The sequence below is a fragment of the Pezoporus flaviventris genome, unplaced genomic scaffold, assembly GCF_033815535.1.
Source record: "Pezoporus flaviventris isolate CSIRO_AGI_PZ_B2104156 unplaced genomic scaffold, CSIRO_AGI_Pfla_v1 ptg000007l, whole genome shotgun sequence".
Lineage (NCBI taxonomy): Eukaryota > Metazoa > Chordata > Aves > Psittaciformes > Psittacidae > Pezoporus > Pezoporus flaviventris.
In genome coordinates this window covers 10,880,609-10,904,314 of record NW_026892555.1, presented here as the reverse complement: position 1 = coordinate 10,904,314, position 23,706 = coordinate 10,880,609, and the positions used below count along the sequence as shown (strand labels likewise).

At 43.6% G+C, this 23,706-nt stretch overlaps 2 protein-coding genes across 4 annotated transcripts; one reads left to right on the top strand and one right to left on the bottom strand.

Moving 5' to 3' along the window:
• Positions 1 to 521: 521 nt before the first annotated feature.
• Positions 522 to 16,855, bottom strand: TATDN1 (TatD DNase domain containing 1). 3 transcript variants are annotated; one of them, XM_061447771.1, is made up of 12 exons: positions 16,704 to 16,855; positions 15,476 to 15,541; positions 14,813 to 14,862; positions 12,888 to 12,951; positions 11,585 to 11,728; positions 11,443 to 11,485; positions 7,159 to 7,244; positions 7,000 to 7,040; positions 5,593 to 5,669; positions 4,904 to 4,974; positions 3,921 to 4,047; positions 522 to 778 (listed from the first exon to the last, which is right to left on the bottom strand). In XM_061447771.1, exons 1-12 carry the CDS (start codon positions 16,723 to 16,725, stop codon positions 676 to 678), a joined length of 894 nt encoding a protein of 297 aa, XP_061303755.1. In that variant the 5' UTR covers positions 16,726 to 16,855; the 3' UTR covers positions 522 to 675. The 3 variants fall into 3 exon arrangements, with proteins under 3 accessions (XP_061303755.1, XP_061303754.1, XP_061303756.1); XM_061447770.1 differs by lacking the exon at positions 522 to 778 and adding an exon at positions 1,495 to 1,843; XM_061447772.1 differs by lacking the exons at positions 522 to 778; positions 16,704 to 16,855 and adding exons at positions 1,495 to 1,843; positions 16,057 to 16,117.
• NDUFB9 (NADH:ubiquinone oxidoreductase subunit B9) lies at positions 16,812 to 22,641 on the top strand. The gene is made up of 4 exons (XM_061447773.1): positions 16,812 to 16,952; positions 17,887 to 18,079; positions 21,302 to 21,415; positions 22,393 to 22,641. The coding sequence occupies exons 1-4, from the start codon at positions 16,867 to 16,869 to the stop codon at positions 22,522 to 22,524; spliced, it is 525 nt and encodes a 174-aa protein (XP_061303757.1). The 5' UTR covers positions 16,812 to 16,866; the 3' UTR covers positions 22,525 to 22,641.
• Positions 22,642 to 23,706: the final 1,065 nt, after the last annotated feature.

The following is a 23,706-nucleotide window of genomic DNA, read 5'->3' as shown; positions in this document are numbered from 1 at the left end:
GGAAAACTACTCTTTAATTGATGTAGTGACAATGCTGTGCCAAAGACTGTATCCCAGTAATCCCCTATCAATGAGTTCTGGATGCAAATCAGAAATACTGGTGAAAACAGACTTGAGCAGGTCAAATCAGTAATGAAAAGCCTGAGCCAAAGCAGCTTTACTTACAGACTCAGTATTAGCAGAGCTTTAGTGCTAAAAACTAGTGAGTTGTATTTAAAATAAGTAAAAAATTAGGTTGGTAAGTGTAATGTTATAGCACCTGTGTGTGTGGTGGAACAACAGGTGAAACTGCAATAAGCTTTCTGGTGAAGTAGCACAGCATGCCAGCCATGTGTTAAACACTGCTGAATTTACTACCAGTAACAGCTTGAAGTGCTCTACATGTGAATGCAGCAGCCTGGTATTCATCTTTCAATGTCTACAGGTGTTAGCAGGGGTTGCTTGTTTGGGCTGTCCTTGAAATCAATCCTCAATCTTGCTGAAAAGGAAACAGGGCTGAGAAACTGCACCAATGCAGAGACCACCTTTTCAAAAGCAGCTTTAATCTTGTACCATAGGGAAAAAAATAAAGCTACATACTGGCTTCCATTGATAAGAATTTGCAGGTAGGATAATTTTTAAGGTTTTGCAATATACTTAGTAAAGTTATACTGAATAAATGTAAGAAAAACAACTTTATATATTTGGAAAGAAGACTTTAATAGTGTTGTTATATAGAGTATTGGCCAACTCAAGCGGGTCATCTTCTCTTACTGCTGCCATTATTTCCAGTATTTGACTAAAAAAGAAAAGATTGGTATTAGAAGACTGACACTCAGACCTGAACATACTGGAGAGTGCTGCATGTGTATGTACAAGTCACTTAGATTAACCTGGAATACAAACCTATGCTGAGAGAAACAGGGCAGGGGCTCAGCTATGCAAACAGCTTCACTTCTAAGTCACTAACTGCCCTTTCCTTCACACTGAACACTGTTTGCGCACTGGTACAGACTCAACTTTGGTCTTTTGACTTGTTTGGAGGTAATTAAACGGCTTTCTGGTTCAAAGAGAGTGTCATTTTGTGGGTGTCTTTATCAATGGTCTTCATTTTTCAGACTGAAACCCAGAAGCCTTTCAAGGCTAAGGCTGTGCTATGAATTAACTGGTCTGTGGCAAAGCTTAAACTCCAACTACAGCCCTACCTGAGAGCAGAGCTGCCAAAGGGACTTATTTGCTACTTCCCCCTTCTCCAGCTTAACTGTGATTAACACATTCAGATACTTGCAGTCAATGTTAAATGAGCAAATTTAGAAGGCCTGTAGCCTTGAAACAAGCTAGGGAAAGGAGGCAAGAAAAATGGGATGAATAATATTAATACCAGGCAACAGAAAACCAAGCCACACTTCTTCCTCCGTGCTTATTTTCTTGATTTTGTATCACTCTGAAGAAAATGAATATTCTGAACAGTTCCTAAGATGTGTTGAACTTTATTATGTTTTCTAGTAGTGGTGAAGAGAGTAAGCAGCTCAAGCTTGGTAGGAGGGCTTGGTACTTTTGGATCTTGCCGATCCTTTTGAGGAAGACTAATGGAAAAAGTTGCTCTTAGCAATTACTATATGCAAGTACTTTCTTCTGTGCAGACTTAGCCCATTTCATTGACCCCTCCCATGCTTTGCAACCAAACAGCTTCTTGATTTATAGGGATGCTCGATATGATACAGGGTGATATCTGGCCTACACAGAAATAAGCAACAGAGACCAAAGAATTCGCCCTTGAAGAGCTTTTGTAGAGCTTTCATAATTAACCCCACTAGGATGCAGGAGGATGCTGTACGTTACTGTATCACTGTAGATGAAATCACTAAAGCTAAAAAGCATCTTGAAAGCTTTTGTTTGTTTGTTTGCTTAATTTTAGCCGCAAGGGGAGTAGTGCAGTTCTGAAAATATATTAAAGATCAGAAATGAAAGGTGTCCAGCACCACCCAAAAAAGACAAGTGCAAAATTCCCCCTGCCAGCTGAGCTATATCAAACAGCCTGTACACCCTAAACGTGAAATACCCTTTGTGGCCTGGGTCTGACTTTCCCTTCACGCCACATCTTCCTACTTGAGAAGCCACAAAACAGCAGTTCTCAGTTGCCATGCGTGATGTTTCCTAAGGTTGAAGAGTTTCTCAAGTCATTTAGTACAGGTTACAATTGACATTAAAGGGACAATCCTTTTTAAATCAGGGTGAACTAAAGATTTTGTTTTATAAAAGGCAGCAGAAGCCAATGCACAGCAGTTAGGTACTGCTGCAGGACAGCCTCCCCGCATTTCCAGCTCAGGGTTTCTGAAACACCCCGTTAGCTACAGCTGAGGCAGCAGACAAAGCCACAGAGTGGTGTTAGCACATACAGGCTTGACAAAACTCAACAGCAGCAGAGGCCCTCCCTCCACTTGTGGTCAGAAAAATGTTCTCAGCTGAATCTCTTCCCTGTTCCAAAAACATGGCCTGACCCTAGAAAGTCATAAAGCCCTTCTATGCTAATATGTGTAAAACAACAATAAAGTCAGTTAAAAGTTATTACAATCCAGGTAACTGCCTAAAGTGTATCTAAACACTAGGAGATGTCACTGTGTAAACTATGCAGTCATCATCTGAGTTTCTTCAGGTCTCCCAAAAAAGCCACAGAATTCCCTTCAGTTCTCAACTAAACTTGTTTTGGAGACACCTTACTGAATACCTGGATTCTTTAGCACTATCCTAAGCAGTATTTCAGAAGCTAGTTCCAGATAGGCAACTTACACAACTTTTTATAGAAAGACAATGAGACTTCACAGCAGTAAATCCCATTTCTGATCAAGTACATGGGCTTTGCTCCTGGGCAGGTGGAGCTGTGAGCTTCTGCTGCAAGTATATTCACGTACCACACCACAAGAAACTGTCCTGAGCTCCTTGTTGCAAGGAGCTGATGACTGAGCACATTGATACCATTCACTGACCTTAGAAACAGTTGTAAAATTCAGGCATTTCATCTACGGGTGCTATTTAATGGAGAAAACTGACTGGTTTTGTTTTTCACACCTCAGTGAAGCAGCACATGAAAAGGCAGCAGCAGATGGTTTCTGTACTTTGCAACTGCCCAAAACCCCTGGAGTTTTTTGCCACTGTTCTGCACACTGACTGCTATTACTCAGATCTGACCTTCGTGGGACCAGTTCTTTCTAAGCACAGCGGCAGAATGAAGAGACAATCCTAACCACAAACCACGTTACAGCAATTCATGGCACGGCCACTGATGCCAGCACAGGCATCTGCACCGCTCACTGCCTCAGTACTGCCCCCACGGCTCCAGTGCTGCTGGACCGGAACAATCACCAAGTGCAATGTTACTTCACAGGGTTTAACCCCTTCTCCGGTGTAGCAGTGAAAAGACAAAACCTCTGCTGGTTCCACTTTCAGGGAGCTTTTTACATCCAGAATTGCTGAAGTGGGAAAATTAAACACTTACAAATTTGTCCACAGCCTACAAAGCAACACTGGGCACAAGTTTCAGTATATTTGGAATTCATTTCTCTTTACTACATTTCCAGTGAGCTTGATTGACAGGACAAGGGGTAATGGGTTCAAGCTTAAACAGGGGAGATTTAGGTTGGATGTAAGGAAGAGATTCTTTTCTGTGAGGGTGGTGAGGCCCTGGCACAGGTTGCCCAGAGAAACTGCAGCTGCTCCAACCCTGGCAAGAATGTTCAAGGCCAGGCTGGACAGGGCTTGGAGCAACCTGGTCTAGTGGAAGGTGTCCCTGCCCATGGCAGGGGGTTGGAACTGGATGATCTTAAGGTCCTTTCCAACCCAAATCATTCCATGATTCTGTGATTTTTTTCTGTCCCATCCCGTCCCTCCCCCCCCCCCCGAGATTTGATGTATTTTAAACACCAGTGCAGCAGTACACTTACATTATATGGCAGGGTTCATTTCTGTCCTTCAAGCAGTGCCCTACTTCCCATTTCTTTTTTGTAGGAAATGTAGTTTTAATGTATTTTGCTCCAGCATGAGTGTTCTTCACTCCACACCAAGGTGCATCTAGGTTCATGTGAGAAAAAATGATTAGAGTATGCAATCATTTGATAACAGCATGAGGCAGTTCAACCAACTACCAGTCTTCTTCTAGCAGTGACTTCCACTTCAAAATGGAACTGCAGAGATTTGAGCAGTTTAATTTCTCCACAATCTTTGGAACTGGTTTTGATTTTACATTTTACAAAATGACACTGATTTCCTCTGACATGATAAGGACAGCTCCATACACTACATGTGTTCCACACAAACTTCCTATATAACAGGTCTGTACTGCAGTAAGGATTTAGGCAGTTTGTGGTTTTCCTTTCTCAGCTACAGAAAACAAACTCTGTATTTATAACTGCCAGTTACTGGTAACTGAAATGAACATGCCATAAAAGCCCCAAACACATCCCTAGTCAGTCAACTGAAATCACTGCTCATGAGGGCCAGAGGGGAATTCAAGTGTTCCTCCACCTTATCCCATTAAAAAGCAGTTGTTTCCACATGCCATTACTGCTACGTGTAGCGAGCTCGTAGCCACTGCCCTGTGCCTGGCACATCTCCAGCAAGCCAAATTTTCAGCTATCCAAGCAGGATTCTGGTCCCTGGGTTCATTAAAAACTCTGGGCTTGATGATTTGTCCTTTTCATCTTCCCCTGCAATGTCAGAACTGACACAGCAGCTCCTTCCTTCCAGCAGACGGCTGAAAAGGAATATTTCTGGAGCCTGTAAACTGCTTTCCCAAGTGGAGAAACAGCCAGTCCTGTTTCTGCTCCAGACTCCCTGGGTCTGGATTCTGCTTTATCATTGCTATACAAGCAAATCTCATTAGCCAGCAGTGCTTAAGCCACAAACTGACCAAGATACAAAATCTTACCCGTCTCTATCATTAACCGCTCACTCGGAATTGATTTCAGTGTTTCCAAGTTGGCTTCTGTTTTCAGAGAACTAGGAAAGCAGAGTTTGGTTAATAAAATCAAACACAAAAAGCGTGCAAAAGTCCTTTGCCTGTTACAATGTTTTGCAGCAAAGGCAGCTCCCTAAATAATTCTGTTAGTGAATAAAATCTGATTTAAAACGCTTCCTGTAAACTGAAACTTCCCAGGAAAAGGCAGATTTGGAGAGCTACGGACTGGGTGAAGCCGTCCCGCCGCAGGGAGCACACGCAGCCCCTGCCGGCACCTGGCACTCACTTCCAGCTAGCTGAGTGCTGAGAATGCAGATGAGGCTGTTCAGGTTACAGCCGCATTACTCCCAGGTTTGACAGGCAGCTTCAAATGACGCTGTTTTCTAAACACCTCTCGGAAGGACTATTTACAGGTTCGACAACCTTATTTATTTACAAACAAGGATTGACCCGAGGGCAGCAGAATGGACCCATGGCTAGATTAACTCGCTGAGCTGAGAGCATTTTATGGCTAACAGACTAATGAGTGGGATTCTAAATCTGTCAGATGATTAAAAGTCCAGCCAGCTCTGAAACCCTGACCTCATTGTTTAAAAGAAAGCAATGAGTTCACTCCTGCTGACATTTCAAAATGGCTTTATTTCTTGTGAAGAACTTACCAGCCATTTATTCCAATATAAAGATCCAAATCTATTATAGCTGCTGCTTCTTCCTTTGTGCCATCAAAGGAATGTACCTGGAATGGATATACACATATGTACAATGTTTGTACTTCATTTAAACTCCAATAATTTAAAAGTACATGTTAGTTTTTATTTGTGTCATAAATACCTTTGATAGTATGTATGACACGTAACACAAAGATGGGACATGGCTCAGCTGATTCTGAACTAGGGCTAAGTTCAGGCTGAAGGCACTTGAACACTACAGCAGCAGTGGCTACCAGAGTTTGTTAGTGATAAATAGGTGTAGAAAGGGCCTGTCCAGTGTTCCCACTACCGGCCCAGAACTTGCTCATACCTGGGAGACCATACACAGGAAGTAGTCCCGTGCACACTGAATGTTTACGGTCTTCCCTCAGTATTCCCTACAGGGCACTGTAAGAGCAGTGTAACATTCTCCCCACATTTGAGTCCACTGGAACTAGAGAGACAGTGTATTGGGGTATCCCAGGCACTGCAGAGCCAAGTGGTCAGTCACAAGGCACAAACAGCGTAACACAGCTGGGAACTGCAGCTTCGCAGCCTGAGTAGACGCTGTCAGCTCCCCCACGCTGACAAAGGGCAGTTCAGAGGCTCCTGCTCTTCACTTCTCCACTCATACAGGATTTGCAGGAGAAAAGGAAGGACAGACTGCACAGTGTTACCCAAAAGGATACGCAGTACTTGGCAAGGGGATGGAAGTGGCTTGTGGTGACAAAGGGGAAACCTGAGATACTGCTGTGGGAGGCATGATGGCAGTAGATTAGATACAATAATCCAAGCATTTACTGCTTTTAGAAAAGCCTGCCATAAGGGAAAGCTGAAAGAACATTGCTGGCCTTTCCTAACCATTTCATCCAAAGTTTTTCCTGTTATGCTTTTGAATTAAAACACACTGTCTGAATATCTAAAGACATAAAGTAATCAAAAGTTACATCTGGATCCAATTTGAAAACAATGTCTAATGTCAGAAGCAAATGTTTGAGGTTATGGCTTCCACAGGGAACATGCAACTAAATTATCTGTGGTCTGAATGCACTGCAATTGCAGACGCTGAGGAGCTGGGACAAGGCCAATGTCAATTATAAGGTGCTTAAACTGTCCTTCTGACAGGCCAAGAAAAACTGCTCATGTCAGCTGCAGGGCTTTTTCTCAGCCTATCTTCTTACCTTGCAAAAAGAGCTGTTGAATAAGCCATGACAATAAAAATACTAGAAGGGACTGGAAAATACTTATTAACTAATAATAACTTAAACCATGTAACAGGAAGCCTGCCCATATTCCATGACAAACAAGAATCTGCATATTAAGCAACAATATTCACATGCATGTAAAAATGGATGCTCTGCTGAAGGCTGTACTTACCACCCCTCCCACAAATCTATCTCTGTTTCTTCTCATTATGTCTATGAAATGAAATAAATACAAATGTAAGACAGCTTTAACACAGACAAAGGTGAACAATTCAGGTTTCCCAGCTCTTCAGAATTTGTTCTGAATATAAAATTCTCAAGGAAAACTCACCTAAGAATTCAGTGTGTGAGTTTCTACAGTGGAGAAACATGGGCAGTTGTGTCTGCTCTGACAGGTCAAACTGCTTTTCAAAATACCTGTAAAATAAAAATCACCTTTAAGAGCAAATAACAATAGTGGAAGAGTTTTCTCCTGCTTTTGCCCTCCAGAACTAAAGACAGAATGAATGGATTTGCCGTGCCAAAGCTCTAATTTGTGCAGGGACTTGAAAGGAGCTCTTTCTCATGGTGCAGTCACATATCAGTGCTGGAAGACAGATAAGGTGGCTGAGAGCATCAATACCGAAGGATGCACATGTATGTGTGCTGAGCATGTACTCTTGCAGTCTGGGTGCTGGAGTCTGGGCGTTGGAGTCTGGGCGTACTTATTTTTAATGAACAAGGAACTGACTGTTCTGTCCACAAAGTTTGGAAATGTCAGGAATGGGAGAGCATGGATCACACAGAGAACAGTATTTCAAGAAGCATTTGTAAATGGGGCGAGGGTGAGTGAGGGAGAACCACACAGACTTCTATAGCCTCAGACAGCTCACACTGCATCGAGGCTGGCTGGGCTGTACAGTAGCAGTCCGCAGTTTCTGTCTGCCCTTCCATGGGGACAAACAGATGAAGTCTGTGCTCTCTTGGGGTAAAACAAATACCAGTATTAGCCATCTTACTTCTGCCCCATTCTGCCTGTCTTCACTCTTGCACTCTTCCTGTTTTCCCTCCTCTGTGTATCTGCATCCTTTCCACTCCATTCTATTTCTCTCCTACTTTCTATTCCTATTTGAATATTGCCTTTGAAGGAGTGGTAGCAGCGAGGCAGCCATCCTATGAGGAGACATTAAAATGTGGGCAGAGGGAAGGTAACTTGGTGGCCAGCTTCCTCAGGCAGTTTCCAAAGGAAGCCAGCTAGCACTGAACTAAACCGTCATTTGTCATTTGCAGGTAGCTCTGCTTGAAGCACATTATCATTGACAGAGCCTGTCTGCCCTGGCATGCAAATTACCAACGCTCAGAAACACAGCAGAGGAACTTGTGTGTGGCACAAGGCCACAGTGCACAGGTGACTCAAACCATACTTGATTTGAGAGATGACATTATGTGGGCAGAACAACACTGCCTGTCCCAACAGGCCAGGACACTATGCACCTATGGGCGTTGCTGTTAAAAGCAGTCCAGGACACGGGGATCAGTCACATTCCACTGACAAACTCAAACATCTACAACACTGCAGTGTACAATTCACATGTCAGTCAGGAGAGAGCGGCAGCAAAACATCAGTTTGATTCAAATTTTCCTGAAGGAAAAGGACAATGTGGTTTGTTCTGTGGAAATTTCATTAGTTTGTGTACTGCAGGTTCCAGTTTCTCTGCGTTAAGTTACCTGCCCTGTTCACCAGTGCAGATCTTTGTGATAAAACAGGTAGAACAAATTGGCTGTAACCTTCAAAACTGACATGAGAATTCAGAAGAATAAATTACACCTACTTTGAATCTTCTTTGTCTAGACACTGTGCTTAGTTCAGCTTCTTTGACTAAATATAAATGTAATTTGCAACCCATGATTGCTCTTGCGGTTAAATAGCTACAATTGCCTGATTATTGGTGGGGTTTTTAAACAGAAGACATTTTTCATATGGAAATTAGGTTTTAGAAACTGAGCTGCAAGTAAAACCCCCATGTAACCTATTTGCTATACGGCAGTGGTCTTGAAAGTACAAAGTTTAGTGCCCCTACAAACGCAAAGGCAAATCGGGCTTCTTCCATTCCTAGCAAAAATGAAACTATAAGAGAAAAAGAGGGGGGGAACCCAAGAGAAACCCTATAAAAGCATAAACCCCCCAGACATAGGGTGATCAGAATGGTAACAGAGTAACAAAAGAAACCAAAGAAACTACTTGCAAAAGTAACTAAAAGAAACTTGGAAAACCTTAGTAGTTCCAGTGCTTAAGGAGCAACCTTTTCTCTTTGGATGAGCAACTGTCATTCAGTGCCTGCTGGTTCTGTATTGGTTCTCAATAAGGAAGCTTGAAACATTTCTGTATGGCTTTTTGCAGGTTTAGTGTTGACCATCACGTTCCAATGGTGTGGTATTTTCAGATTTGGGATCAAGGCACTGAAGGAGCTGAAGCAAACTGGCCTTGCTGAGGTAGATCTCCATACAAACCATCCTGGATTCATGGATGAAGAGCAGTGCACGTGACATTGCTCACGCCCTCCAATTTGGTTAAGAAAACTCCCATTTCTGTGCTGCTACGCCCCACAAAGCCCTCCTGGGAGTACAGCAGTGAAACTTCTCTATACTTACCAGTCCATTTATAATGTGACCTTCACCATAACATAAAGGCAGTAACTTCCTCTAACTACCATTCAAATCACTATTGTTTGTTGGAAGAGTTATGAGAACGGAGAAGAATTCTGAGAAAGAAAAGTTCTTTGGGCTGCTTCAACAAAGGAATTTCATCTTTATCTGCTTCTCATCTTTATTAATTTTAAATCCAAGAAAAAGGAAAAAAAAATCTTCACAGGTGAAAATTATCAGAAGAAAATACAGAGTAACTAGAGAATAATGATTAACCATTAAACAGATATCCTGGGTTCAGCATCTGGGCCATGCCCAGATACCACTCACAGGGAAACTGCCATACCTCTCCTAGATAGCTGCTTGCTGCCTACCTCAGCAACTGCTACCCCTGAATGATGGACCAGCTGGAAACAGTGAACTGCCTCCATGCACTGCATACTTCACCTTCCTTATTTTAGCTGATTTATCAAGCCTATATTGAATCTCAATTTGAAGAACTCACCATGAGTCATGAAAGCCAAATTGCCTCCAACTCCACAGCATTCAACTAGCAGAAATAAAACCAACCCCAAACCTTCACCATGTTTCAAACACACATGGAGAGTGAAGAGCAGGGGAAGCTGTCCACTCAGAAAAGAGGAAATTCACAAGTATTTGCAAGCATCTGGCCTCATATTTCTTCACTTCCTCATATTTCTTGCTTTCTGGGTTTTTTCAGTCAATGACTTCCTTCCAGCTCAATATCCAACAAGGGCCCGCAATAAGATATCTTAGAAACTAAATTAATTGATTTCATGTGATTTACTGAAATAGCTCAGGTAAAGACTTTCTGTCATTATCAATCTTAATTAGAAAGGACTCACCTACCCCTTTACAAGTGACTTCTATTCTACCCTGTCACCTCTTTCCTGACAACCCAATTCCAGTGTGCCTGATTTGAAGCTTTTCACTACAGGTCTTCAGCTGCAGCCCCTGGGATAAAGACAATCAGTTCTTATTTTTTCTTTCCATAACATCAAGGCAGTAAGGATCTTAGAAAACAATACTCCACCAGAGTTTCAGTTTGCCACAGAAACAGGTTATGCTCCAAGATGTGCTTTGCTGAACTTTGTGTACACTGATTTCTGCCAGGAACAGAAGTTCTGGCCACTTTACTGGATATTTTACTGTACGACTGTAACATTATGCAGAAATTAACTCTATCTACTGCTAACATGTGGCAATTAGAGAAAAACATACAACCAAGCACTGCCCCCCAGTGACTGACTCACTTAGAGCAGTATAATTAATCTTACTTGAATTTATCACTAGTATCTTTCAGACAGTTCCCTCTGTAGAGAGAGGTTCTCAGTGCAAGAACAGAAGCTGACCTGGAGGGCTGTTCTTGCTTCATTTCATTCAGTATCTACATTGCATGTATTACTTGACAGATCTCTCCAGCTCCCCAAATCACCTTTATCACCACCTCTCAATGATATGCTCCCAGCTAAGACCACCCCTACCTGATTTTTTTTCACTGCTGATTTATCCTTTTGACAGTGCTGTTCCCTTCCCTGTACCTTTCACTCAAATACCCAGTTCTTCTCTCACACACTACACTTAGGTTATTTTTACAGAAACACAGAATGGTTGAGTTTGGAAGGAACCACCACGGCTCAAACAGGGAAATTATCCCCATGACTTTCTAAGTATTCTTGATTATTAGCAAGAATTAACCTCTGTCACATACAGAAATCTACAAATTCTGATTAATTTAACAGAAAAAGACATGTTCAATCAGCACCAGACAGGTAACAACATCTAGCACACAACACTACTGGAATGTAGGCACCCTTCTTTCAAAGTCCCAGTTCTGCCATAAAAACCCATCACCAACCCTGCCAATTGCAGGTGTGCACCTGCCAAAATGTTACGTGGTGGAATACAAGGGAGAAAGCACTCCTGAAAATCGATACAAGTCAATGTATAGTCATCAAAAGTTTCTTACTTGAGTTGGACGTCCTTTGGGCAAAATTCTAATCTATCAAAATCTACGAACAGAAAGAACACAAAACCCCAGTTAGTGTTTTAGGATTGTTTTAATACATATCTAGAAAAATAAATACTTTAATTACTGAGCTAACACTTACCTAAGCCACATTCTCCAACTGCTATCACCTTTGTCTTGTTTTCTTCAATCAGATCTTTTAATTCAGATAAATACTGTTCAGAACCACTCTGCTCAAATTCTCCACAGCGGGTTGGATGACAGCCAACTGTACTGTAAAACACATCTACAGCAACACAGTATTAGGTTTTAAGGAGGAATAAATAACTATATAATGTATAGACAGCATCTGTGTCTGGACTTCTACTGCTCATCATTTTAAAAAAAACCTCCCTTTGAATATCTTTATCTTGGTGATGATTTTATTAGACAGTATCTCTAGTGGGGCTGTGTGGATTTTTGATACACATTATTCAGTATACTCCCAATAGGGCAACTCAAAGCTGAATTATTCTGGTGGAGCAGCCCTCAATAAATCATACAATTGTTGAGGTTGGAAGAGACCTCTTAAGAGCTAGAAATACGTCTCATTCATAATGCTTCAGGTTATCCTCAGCTGGAAGATTTGCAGCTATCATGCCATTTCCCTTGTGTGCCCTACATTAGCTGTTACAGAATTCCACAAACATCCAGCCTGATTTACCAAAGTATCTAATCTCAATTTCTTAGTGCCAAAAGGAACATTTCTGCTAAGTACCTTTATGGAGAATGTAAAAGAACAGGGTGAGGAAATGACTGGATTAAGGCCCCAGCAACTGCAACTTGACCTAATACTAAAGCTAGCCTTGGTTTGATGGAAGCGGGGAAGTGGATTGGATACAACCAAATTACCTCCTCAGGTTCATTCTAACCAACATTATTCTATGGTTCTGTTCATAAATAGCACCTTAACATGTGTTTTAGTTCAAATACATATTTTAAGTAATTGGTGGAATGGTATTTGCCCAAGGCAAAAAGGAGAGATGCATTCCTTTCCACACCAAGAAAAGAAGAGGCAAGAGAAGCATGAAGACACCTCTCTTGTTCAAGCTGGTCATGACAGACTGGCAAGTAAAAACCAAACAAAACCCCACCAAAACCATACATTCCACACAGCTTATTTCTAGAAGACAGCCTTGGAACAAAATTTTTATTCCAGAAATTCCCTGCAATTTCTTTTTTTATCTAGAAATAGCATCAATGAAGGATTCCTTCCAAGAGCCAGGGATCTAAAGAGCAACATACAGCCACTCCCACACAAGGCATTCAGCCCATTCTGAAATAGAGTTTCCCATTTTACTCTGAGATTCTGTAAACACCTCCACGGATGGGTCCTTTTGAACTCTTAATTCTGAGTGAAGAAAGTTCTATTTTTGACTGACAAGGCAAGTTTAAAGTGAAAATACCATTTCTCTTTGCCAGCTGCAATGCATCTTTACTGTCTTGTAGACTCCCACCTGTAATCAAAAACTTGGAAGAAGAAAAGTACTGTCAGTGAGTATGTTCTTCTGTGAACATCAAACAGACTGCTTAAGATAACACTCAGATGTAAGTACTAATCTAGACAGAGAACATCAGAAGACAATTACTAATGTATACATAACAATTGCATAAATCAGTAACAAACCCCAGTGGTCCTCAGGAGCTAATAAATACACTAGCTATCAAAACATCATTTTTTTCTTTATCAAATATCTTCTATACTAAGTATTTAAACCATTAAAGGAGAAAAATACTTTTATTTGCAGCAACAGCTTCAGTAGATAACAATTCAATAAACTTTATTTGCATTCAAGAAATGACACTCAGAAACATTCCCTCTGTCTTACAGGCGGAGAAACTAAAAACTCCCAAACTCCCATAACAAGACATGAGCAAGTAGATAAACCAACAAAGGACTTTGTATCAGAGTCAGGCTTACAAATTTAAGAGTTTCTGGCTCTGATCTTTTATTTTTACCTTAAGATCAAATGTTATTACACCAGAAATGCTGCTTACAGTGATTTTTGAACCACCACTTGCAGAATCTTGCACCCTAAGTCCTACCAAATCGTGACTACACTGCTTCTGGACAACTCTTATTCCTACACCTACTATGCACCAGACAGGTCTGCACTACTGACAAACACATTCCAGCAGTATCACCAGTAAAATAAGTTAAGCTGAAACTGGCTCAGTGTACATGCACAGGGCAAAACTTTACAAAACATTACCACAAATCAGCACCTATATGGAAGAATAGAAGGATTTTCAAATGAACAGATTAAGTTTCTAAGCAAGTAGAAACAATGTGGGACGGAATAGGCCGGCCAGTAGCAAGACTGAAACCAGCTAAGTACAGGGAACTCCAGAATTCCATTTCTGAATCTCATGTGCATCTTGAAAAAGTTATGCAGCCGATCTATTTTTGACGGTGGTGTTGAGATTAAACAGTACTTAACACACACAAACACAGTAAAAGTGTATCTGTACCTGCTGCAGTGGGGGAACTTATTTTTTTTTTGTCTTCCTGTTTATTTCCTACCTGAAATTTCTGGTTTTCCTATCTGAAAGACTTATCTTTACAGAGGAGTCCTTCAGCATCTTCCAAGACCTCTGATCCTCTTCTAGAGGAGGGTTTATTTCTAACTCACCAGCCTTATTAGTGTCGTAGAACACTTTGTGACTTTTGTTGCATTCTGCTGTAATTCATACTTTTGTCTTTACATTCAGTTCAGAATGAGATATGGGAACGCTGGACTACTGTGACTGCAGGAGTGAGGTGCACTAATTTCCAGCTAAGAGTAACCAAACTGCTCATAAGAATAACCAAACTGCTCATAATGCTGCTGGTTTAATATACTTAGGACAGTATTTACTAGCAGACATTCACGTCTCAACTATTTAGAATTTATGAGCACTCCCAGCTCTTCTGCAGTTACCCATTTCCATTACATATAGAAACATCTGAAGGATCTCAATCAGAAGACTGATTAAGAGTTCACACAGGATACAAAGAGAAAGAAATGGTTGTCTATAATACAACTAGCACAGAAAATTACATTGGTCAATTGCAGACGGTCAGAGAACACCTATGTTGAAGCTGTACAAAAGAAATTCTACATACATGTCATATATGATACCATTGAGCTTAAATAATCAGCATATAATGATCTGTGCAGATGAAAGACAACGCTCTGCACAGAACACTTTTGCTTCATGCTATCAAAGAAATTTACTGCATTTTCCACTGCAAGGTCTAGAAACATTTGGTTGAATAGGGGAGCACTAAAGACCCAAAGTATTATAAAGCAGTTTAAAATATTAAAGAAAGTTTATTATAAGAAATCACCTTTTTCACACCAACTTTGACTGCTCTCTCCACCACATCCAAAAAGTCATCTGTGAAAGTTCACAAAAATGTCATCAATTGACCTGTAGGTTTAACAGCAGAATTAACTACTTTTCAACTAAGAATCACTTTCACGCAGCCAAAATGCCGATCATGAGGAATCTTTAAACCACATTTGATTGGTCTTGAGAAAATAATAACAAAATGCCATAACTGAAGCTCCAGTTTAAATCCAGGAAGTCAATGGAAGTTTTTCCATATACTTTAGGAAACTGTCTAGCTTTACATCTGTATCTACAGGCCATGAGAGCAAAAAAGAGGATGTTATAATTAGTAACTATGATTCAGCAATCCTTTGATAGTTTATTGCTCACAGTTCTCAAGATTTTTCCATGCAACCCTAATATAAACAGACTAGAATTGTCCACTTTGCTCTAAAATCCACGTTACCTCTGTAACAGCTTAACAGCAATTAAGAGAACGTGTTTTGCTCAGATCATCTAACTTATTTTGTCTTGCTTTCTTCTTCAAGCCTAGAGTAAACAAGCATCTAGTTTTTGAGGAGAAAAAAAAACCAACCCTCTAACCTCACATTCTGACATTGAAAGGTTCTATTTTAATGAGAGGGATCCTGCGTTTGATCAGGTACAAAGAAACATTTACCTTGATGTTTCTGTGTTCCCCTGTAGATTCCTCTGAACATAGGATCTGTCAGATTAATACCAATATCTATGAAAAAACAAAGATAGCAATTTGATGTTATGGTCACTCTACACTTAGACAAGTTTGATACTAGAGGAAAATTTCCTCAAGAACAACCAGCCACTGGAATAATCCCCACAGGGAAGTGGTGGATTCCCCAACACTGAACGCTTAACATTTGGCTAGACAGGCTGCTAGGACATCTAGTCTAGGTCATGCTTTGCCCAGAAAGATTCACAGAAATCATAGAATCAACTAGATTGAAAAAGACCTTTAAGATCATCAAATGAGATTGGACCAGATGATCCTTGAGGTCCCTTCCAGCCTGGTACTGTATGATTTCATTCTGAGCACCAGCCAACTAGGGAAGACAATGGAAAGTGTATCTTAACAACCCCAACTATCACAGGCCGTATAAAGCTAAGCGACTTCGCATACATCCAACCTTCACTCAGCAGGAGCAGCAGCAGAGTGCCTCACAAAAACTGCCTGTTCTCCCCTCTTCTGCCCAGGACGCCCAGTGTGAGCAGCACCAGGGACACCTGCAATGCAGTCACCGGCCTGAGCTGCTCCAGCCCCTTCTTTCTTGGCCTCCGAGGCTTTCCCCGGGCTGCAGCCTCCCCACTCGGGGCTGTAGCCGGGAACCAGGCACACCCACCTCTGCAGCTGCCCAAGCCACCTTTGTAGGGCGGTTTCTAGTGGGAAGGGAAACGCTCCAGTATTAGGCTTTTCAGCCACACGTAAAGCTTCAACCTGAACCGACCTTCTGAAGTTATTTACGTATTTCCTGCCTCATTTCTAAAGCACATTTTCACCCAACTCCATGCAACTAGAAACAACCACAACTAACGCGACAATGCGAAAAGGGGGCGAGGGGTACCCAGAAACCCGAGTTGACAGATAACAGAGGAGCCACAGAGCAGCCCCTCAGTGCCCTGCCCTCAAGCACCTCTTGTAAGCTCAAAGCCAGCCCGGAGACACCGAGAGGGACTGCAGGCGGTGACAAGCCCTGTATGACGGGCAGCCAGGTCACCAGAGCGGGCCCCTCACGGAGCGGAGGGCACAGGCGGTGGCTAACTCAGCCCAATACCGGGCAAGGTACGGAGGGACCCGGGGCGAAGCGACCAGCCCGGCTGGGGACACAGATCCCGGACACAGCCCCTTTATTCCCGGCCCGCAATCCCCTCACCGATGAACTTGGCCCGGCTCATGGCGGAAGCTCTGTCCGAGGCGGCGGCGGCTGAAGCGCGGCGTCCTCCACGTTCCCGTCACACCCCGCGCGGCGGCGGCGGCGGCGGCGGCGTCCTCCGGCTTCCCGCCATGCCCCGCGCGCGAAGGTGAGGGCAGTCAACATGGCGGCGTACCTGACGCACCAGCAGAAGGTGCTGCGGCTGTACAAGAAATCCCTGCGGCACCTCGAGTCCTGGTGCATCCACCGGTGCGTGAGGCCAGAAGGGAGCCGGGATGAGGGAGGGGGGCTGGGGGGCTGGGAGCTGTCCTTCCTAGGAGTGGCCTCTCAGGCCTGGGGGGGGGGAGGGGGCGGAGCGGCTGGGGTTCCCTGCCGGAACGGGGTTTTGGGTTTGACAGGAGTTTGTTCTCTTCCCTTGCCCCAGGGGTGAGGAAAAAGCCTTTAGGGTCACTACAGGAAAGGGTTATGTGGGAACAGGAGCTCCTCAGGGGCTCCTGGTGATGCCGAATCAAGTTAGTACTTCATTGTATATAGAGACTTAGACATGGACAAGGCTACAGGGATAAGGGAGGCACTCAATAAGAGGACCAGATCTCTTCTCTCAAATCAGTGTTGGCCTTCCTCCTGTTGGTAAGGCTTGAGAAAGCTGCAAAAGAAAACAGCTAGAGGAGCCTCTCAGGGTTGGAAGTTAGCCCAAGCAAGAACATGCAGTTAATTGCAAGACTGAATGCGTTCCAATGTCTTTAGCTAACGGATTTCCATAAAAGGGTAAACTGAGCAGGGGTATTTCTCCCCAAATGACCATGATGACCCCCAGAGACCACTCCTCAAATTCACAGTGCCACAGCCTTATCTACCCAAAGTAGCATATGCAGTGAGGAACTGGGTGGGCATTTTGTGGAGTTACAATGACTATGTATATAACAAAACTATATAAGCTGTGAGCTGCCTGTTCTCACTGTGTGTGACGGGCAGAGCAATCCCTCATGCACCCGGTACCATAATAAAGTCATGTCAGTTTCTAACCTGTCCCTCTGGTTGGAGAGTTTATTTCCTGTATTGGTGACACTGCTGAAACCCTGTCTTTGCACAGGGGTGATGGGTGATGATGCTAAGCTTTGGTTTTGCATGTGGCCCGTGTTCTCCTCCAGTGTACCTCATTGTGCTTAATCTCTGTCCATAGAGACAAGTACCGCTACTTTGCTGTGCTCCTGAGGGACCGGTTTGATAAGAACAAGGATGTGAAGGATATGGTGAAAGCCACGGAGCTGCTGATGGCAGGCGAGGAGGAGTTCTGGGCAAACCAGCATCCGCAGCCATACATCTTCCCTGACTCCCCTGGGGGCACTTCCTATGAGAGATACGAGTGCTACAAGGTGAGGTGACTGTGACCTGTGAGATGGGGTGTTACTGTGCTTCCATTGTGCTTGTGGTGAATGTAAAGTGAGGGCTTTAATTGGGCTGCCATACGGTTGCAGCTTGACTTGGCAGAATCATTTCTGTCATAGCTCATGGCTGCTGAACATCTTGCTGCTGCCATGGTGGAGGCTGTCCTGCTTGTCTCATGCTTGCAAATGGTGGTCTGTCTGAACACTGCTAGCTTCTCTTTGACCTGTACTTATAGAATCATAGAATAGTTAGGGTTGGAAAGGACCTTAAGATCATCAAGTTCCAGCCCCCCTGCCATGGGTAGGGACACCTCACACTAAACCGTATCACCCAAGGCCTCATCCAACCTGGTCTTGAGCACTGCCAGAAATGGAGCATTCACAACCTCCCTGGGCAACGCATTCCAGTGCCTCACCACCCTAACAGGAAAGAATTTCTTCCTTCTAACCAATCTAAACTTCCCCTGTTTAAGTTTGAACTTGTTACCCCTTGTCCCATCACTACAGTCCATAATGAAGAGTCCCTCTCCAGCATCCCTATAGGCCCCCTTCAGATACTGGAAGGCTGCTATGAGGTCTCCACACAGCCTTCTCTTCTCCAGGCTGAACAGCCCCAACTTTCTCAGCCTGTCTTCATACAGGAGGTGCTCCAGTCCCCTGATCATCCTCATGGCCTCCTCTGGACTTGTTCCAACAGTTCCATGTCCTTTTTATGTTGAGGACACCAGAACTGCACACAATACTCCAGGTGAGGTCTCACAAGAGCAGAGTAGAGGAGCAGGATCACCTCCTTTGACCTGCTGGTCACGCTCCTTTTGATGTAGCCCAGGATACGGTTGGCTTTCTGGGCTGCGAGCACACACTGAAGCCGGCTCATGTTCATTTTCTCATCCACCAACACCCCCAACTCCTTCTCCGCAGGGCTGCTCTGAATCTCTTCTCTGCCCAACCTGTAGCTGTGCCTGGGATTGCTCCGACCCAGGTGTAGGACCTTGCACTTGGCATGGTTAAACTTGACACTGTGAGGCCACACCTTAAACTCTGTGTTCAGTTTTGGGCCCCTCACTACAAGACAGACATTGAGGTGCTGGAGCAGGTCCAGAGAAGGGCAGTGAAGCTAGTGGAGGGCCTGGAGAATAAGTCTTACGAAGAATGGCTGAGGGACCTGTTTTTTTTTAGCCTGGAGAAGAGAAGGCTCAAGGGGGACCTTATTGCTGTCTACAACTACCTGAAAGGAGGATGGAGTGAGGTGAGGGTTGGTCTGTTCTCCCAGTAACAAGCGACAGGACAAGAGGAAATGGCCTCAAGCTGCACCAGGGGAGACTGAGATTGGATATTAGGAAAACTTCACAGTGAGTGTGCTCAGGCATTGGAACGGGCTGCCCAGGGCAGTAGTGGAATCACCAACCCTGGAAGTGTTCAGAAACCACGTAGATGAGGCCCTCAGTGATATGGGTTAATGGTGGCCTTCGCAGCCCTGAGGTAAAGGCTGGACTTCAGGATCTTAAATGTCTTTTCCAACTTAGTTGATTCTGTAATCATCTGCTCTTTTGCCATTGCTTTGCAGTGGTTCAGGCAGGCATGGTGAAATAGTTGGAGCTGAGCTGTGAGAGGAAGGTGTGCTACCCATTGTGGGGCCATCTGATCACAGCCCTGGTTTCTCTCTGGTCATGTCAGATGTCAGCTTGGCTGTTGGGGGCTTCTATTCACTCAGCCTTATCTTTCTTCCAGCATTTTGAGTAATTGCACCAATTACCACTCCCCTTCACGTGTTGTAGAGCCAGAGGAGTATTTGTGCGTCACTATGTGATAGGCGGTATGTCTAAAAATAGGAGCCATATTTTTGGAATCCAGGGCACTTCTAGGGGCTTGCTTTTCCCCCTAGATTGTTTTATTTAGGAAGAAAGAAACAAGTTTCGTAGAAGACCACAGGGTTTTTGCTTTGTTTGCATTGTGTCTCTTAATGCATTGCAAAAAGTTAATAGTATTTTCTGTCTAATTTGAATTATATGCTGACACAAGACTAGATCTGAGCAGATCTTTATGCATAAGAAGCCACGTGAAAGGAAGGATCTGATGCAGATTGATCAGAGGCAGAGAAAAGAACGATGAGTGAAAAGGGAAGAGAAGGACTTAAGCTTATGCCAAGGTCATGGGCTTTAGTAGACGTAATAGTCTCTATTCTATTTTCTGTATCAGAAAAAAGGCCAGTTGAGCACTAAATGGTTAGGATTGGTCTTCATATAGAAATACAAAGTGGTTTATGTTCTCTTTTCTTTGCCCTGTGTGATATGCTAAAATTGTCCTTTAGCAAAATGGCTGTCACAAGGATATGGCTTGTTGATACATCAGTGAATGTCCATTGTGAAGCTGCTGTAAAATGTGATTTTCACATCTTGGGCTCTTTGGTTTTAAGTGTTGTTTGGTATGTGTGGATTTTCTGTTAGTTTATTAGCAGCAGCTCTGCTATTTCTGTTCAGTCAGAAGGTTTACTCAGTGGTGAGAATCACAACAGGAAACTGGAAGTCTAAATGTCAGTACATGAATGATGGTATAGGGGTAATGTCTTATTTTTTTTTTTAAGAATTGGGGGTTTTGGTGGGGTTTCATTTTGTTTTTTAATCCAAATTCTGTCTTTAAAACGTTCGCATTTGGTGATGCACTGCTGCAGAATCTTAAGCTTTGCTTTCATTCTTGACTGACATTTTAGAGGTCAGACCATTACCAAGCTCTTAAAGGCCACTCATTTCTTAGGAGGTGTAGACAAGCAGAAATGAGCTGTAAGGTTTTGTCTCTCTCAAATAAATTAGTAGCTGGAGAAAAGGCTCTCTTCAACCTGCTGCCTTTGGGAGAAGGGAGGGAGAAAGGAAGATCTTCTCTTCCACCAGATGGAATTATTGTGAGAGCTTTATAGTTAACAGAGATGGCCTGGGACTTGTCTTAAGGATGCTGTGATTTAAGCAAGTCATTGTGATGTCTTCCTATTACTTGGAACAATATGTGAAACAAAGATTTTAAGTACTCACCTCTGTCATATTGTGCCTTGAGACCAACAACAGGTGGCTCTAAATGTTTTTATGTAGTACTGTATTTCCTTTATATTTTGTTTAATACTGCTTCAGTAATGGTGTTTAGTTCTTATGTGTGTGTGTACTATACATGATTTCATATATAAAAGTAATATATATAAATTATATTGTTCTTTAACAGCTTCCTGAATGGGTCTTGGATTACTGGCATCCATCTGAGAAGGCAATGTATCCTGACTACTTTGCCAAGCGAGAGCAATGGAAGAAGCTGCAGCGGGAGAGCTGGGATAAAGAGGTCAGTGCTTGCTCAGTGCAGAGTAAAACCTCTTCAGCACCCAAGTATTTTGTGTGACATCCGATGTCTTCTTGGAAAAAATATCCCATGCCTACTGCAGTCTCACTTACACTCCGCTTTGTTAGAACCCCTGCCAGTGGGAAACATGGACTCAACCTAAAATGCCTACACAGAGATCTCAAGAGTTACAGCTTCTTAAAGGCTGTGGAGGGAATTTGAAGTTGAAAGCTAAAGCTGCCACTGCATTTAACTTAGTGTGGGGCTGTTGTAGCAGTGATGCTAAAAGAAATTACAAACTGGTATGAGAGGAGATTAATGACCGGAGAATTTCTCTCCTGCTGTAAAGCTCTGACACTTTCAGGTTGCACTTTGAAAGTGACCTACCACAGTGGGCATCAGGTGGGAATGGAGACTGATTTCTGGCCACCCTAAACTGAGATTCAGTTGAAAAACATGATGCTCTTGGAGTAGTTCTTGAATTCAGCTGTAGAGAAACAGTTGGACTGTGTGTGATATGACAGAATTAACAGTGACAGCCAGTGCTTGCACTGTTTCAAGAGACATCTGTTGAAAACACCTGAAGGGCTGGCTGTTGGGGGCATACAGGAATAGAGGTCTCCTATGGACTGCAGTGGAAGTTGTTCAGGACTTGTGATTACCTGGCAGCTTTCAAAGAGAACTGAGTCTGATTAATGTAGCATAGCAATGGTAGGCAGGAATTACATGAAAGTAATGACCTTTCAAGTAAAATCTCTCTTGTAAATCACTTTTTACTCTTAAAAATTCCTTCCTACTTAGTTAATATGAGCCTGCAGTGATTAATGACTAAGGGAATACTGGGAACCATGACACTTGAAGGTGTTACTGCTGGTTCTTGCTTTCTGAAGCAGGCCCCAGTTCTTGCTGCCTGGGCACTGAGCCTGCATCATGGAAATGTTCATTTGAATACTGAAGCACTTCTCTGTCTTGTCTCCTAGCTTAAGCAGCTCGAAGAAGAAACTCCACCTGATGGTCCAAGAACTGAAGCTCTGCCTCCAGCTCGTAAGGAAGGGCATCTGCCCCCACTGTGGTGGCAGTATGTTACAAGACCCCGTGAGATGCCCATGTAAAAGCATGATCGCACATGAGCATTGAAGCAGTTTATCTTGTGTAGGCAGTTGACATGCCAGTGACTGCATGCTACTCGAATTAATACAAAATAAACCTGAATAATATAACAAGATAAAGCATTTTGCTGATATACTCTTCTTCTGTAGAATGCACACACTTTACTTGCAGTTGTGCAGTGTAGAAGAGATGGCTGTTCACATCTACACTATATACCTACGTACTGACGAGCCTGTGAAGGAGTCAGAGAGAGATGGGGATTGACACTATAATCCAGCCAAACCACCTTGATTTTTCCTTTAAAGTCTTCATGATTGCACTGGATCTGGCTGGGATGGAGTTAACCTTCTCCACAGCAGCCCTCACAGTGCTGGGTATCAGGAGCCAGGAAGGTGTTGAGAACACACCAGGTTTTGGCTACTGCTGAGCAGTGTTCCCCAGCACCAAGGCTGCCTCTCCAACATCCTCCATCACCCATATGCGGGGGGTAGGGAAGGTCTTCAGAGGGGACAGAGCCAGGAGAGCTGACCTCAACTGACCAGAGGCCGTGGGCTCCTTTCTCCACAGGACACAGGTCCTGCCAGGAGCCTGCTCCAGTATGGGCTTCCCATGGGGTCACAGCCTCCTTCAGGCATCCCCTGCTCCAGTGTGGGGTCTTCCATAGGCTGCAGGTGGAATCTGCTCCACCATGGACCTCCATGGGCTGCAGGGGCACAGCTGCCTCACCATGGGCTGCACCACAGGCTGCAGGGGAATCTGCTCTGGCACCTGGAGCATCTCCTGCCTTCTTCTGCACTGACCCTGGTGTCTGCAGGGCTGTTTCTCTCACATATTCTCACTCTCTCTGGCTGCTGTTGCTCCTGCACAGGAACTCTTTCCCCTTGAATCTGTTATCCGAGAGGCACTGTCACAATCTGCTTGGTCAGCAGCTGGTCTATCTTGGCACTGACTCTATGGGATATGGGGGAAGCTTCTCACCAAAGCAGCCCCTGTAACACCCCTCTGCCAAAACCTTGCCTTGCAAACCAATACACGCACAAATGGAAACCCCTGGGCAAAAATGAATCTATGGCAGTGGCAAGGAAACAAATTAGGCCACTGTGTGGTAACTGAAAGTGGGAACAATGTCCTCCCTCTCTACCTTTGCTCCTGAGAAAGCTGAACAGAAGGAAGTCCTCAGTTAC

Coding starts and splice junctions, on each gene's coding strand:
- TATDN1 (XM_061447770.1), bottom strand. CDS start 16,725: ATGAGCCGGGCCAAGTTCATCG. Junction 15,542..16,703: donor GAGCCGGGCCAAGTTCATCG/GTGAGGGGATTG, acceptor GTTTTTTCATAG/ATATTGGTATTAATCTGACA. Junction 1,844..3,920: donor AATGAACCCTGCCATATAAT/GTAAGTGTACTG, acceptor TTTTAGCTTTAG/TGATTTCATCTACAGTGATA.
- NDUFB9 (XM_061447773.1), top strand. CDS start 16,867: ATGGCGGCGTACCTGACGCACCAGCAGAAGGTGCTGCGGCTGTACAAG. Junction 18,080..21,301: donor AGAGATACGAGTGCTACAAG/GTGAGGTGACTG, acceptor GTTCTTTAACAG/CTTCCTGAATGGGTCTTGGA. Junction 21,416..22,392: donor GGGAGAGCTGGGATAAAGAG/GTCAGTGCTTGC, acceptor CTTGTCTCCTAG/CTTAAGCAGCTCGAAGAAGA.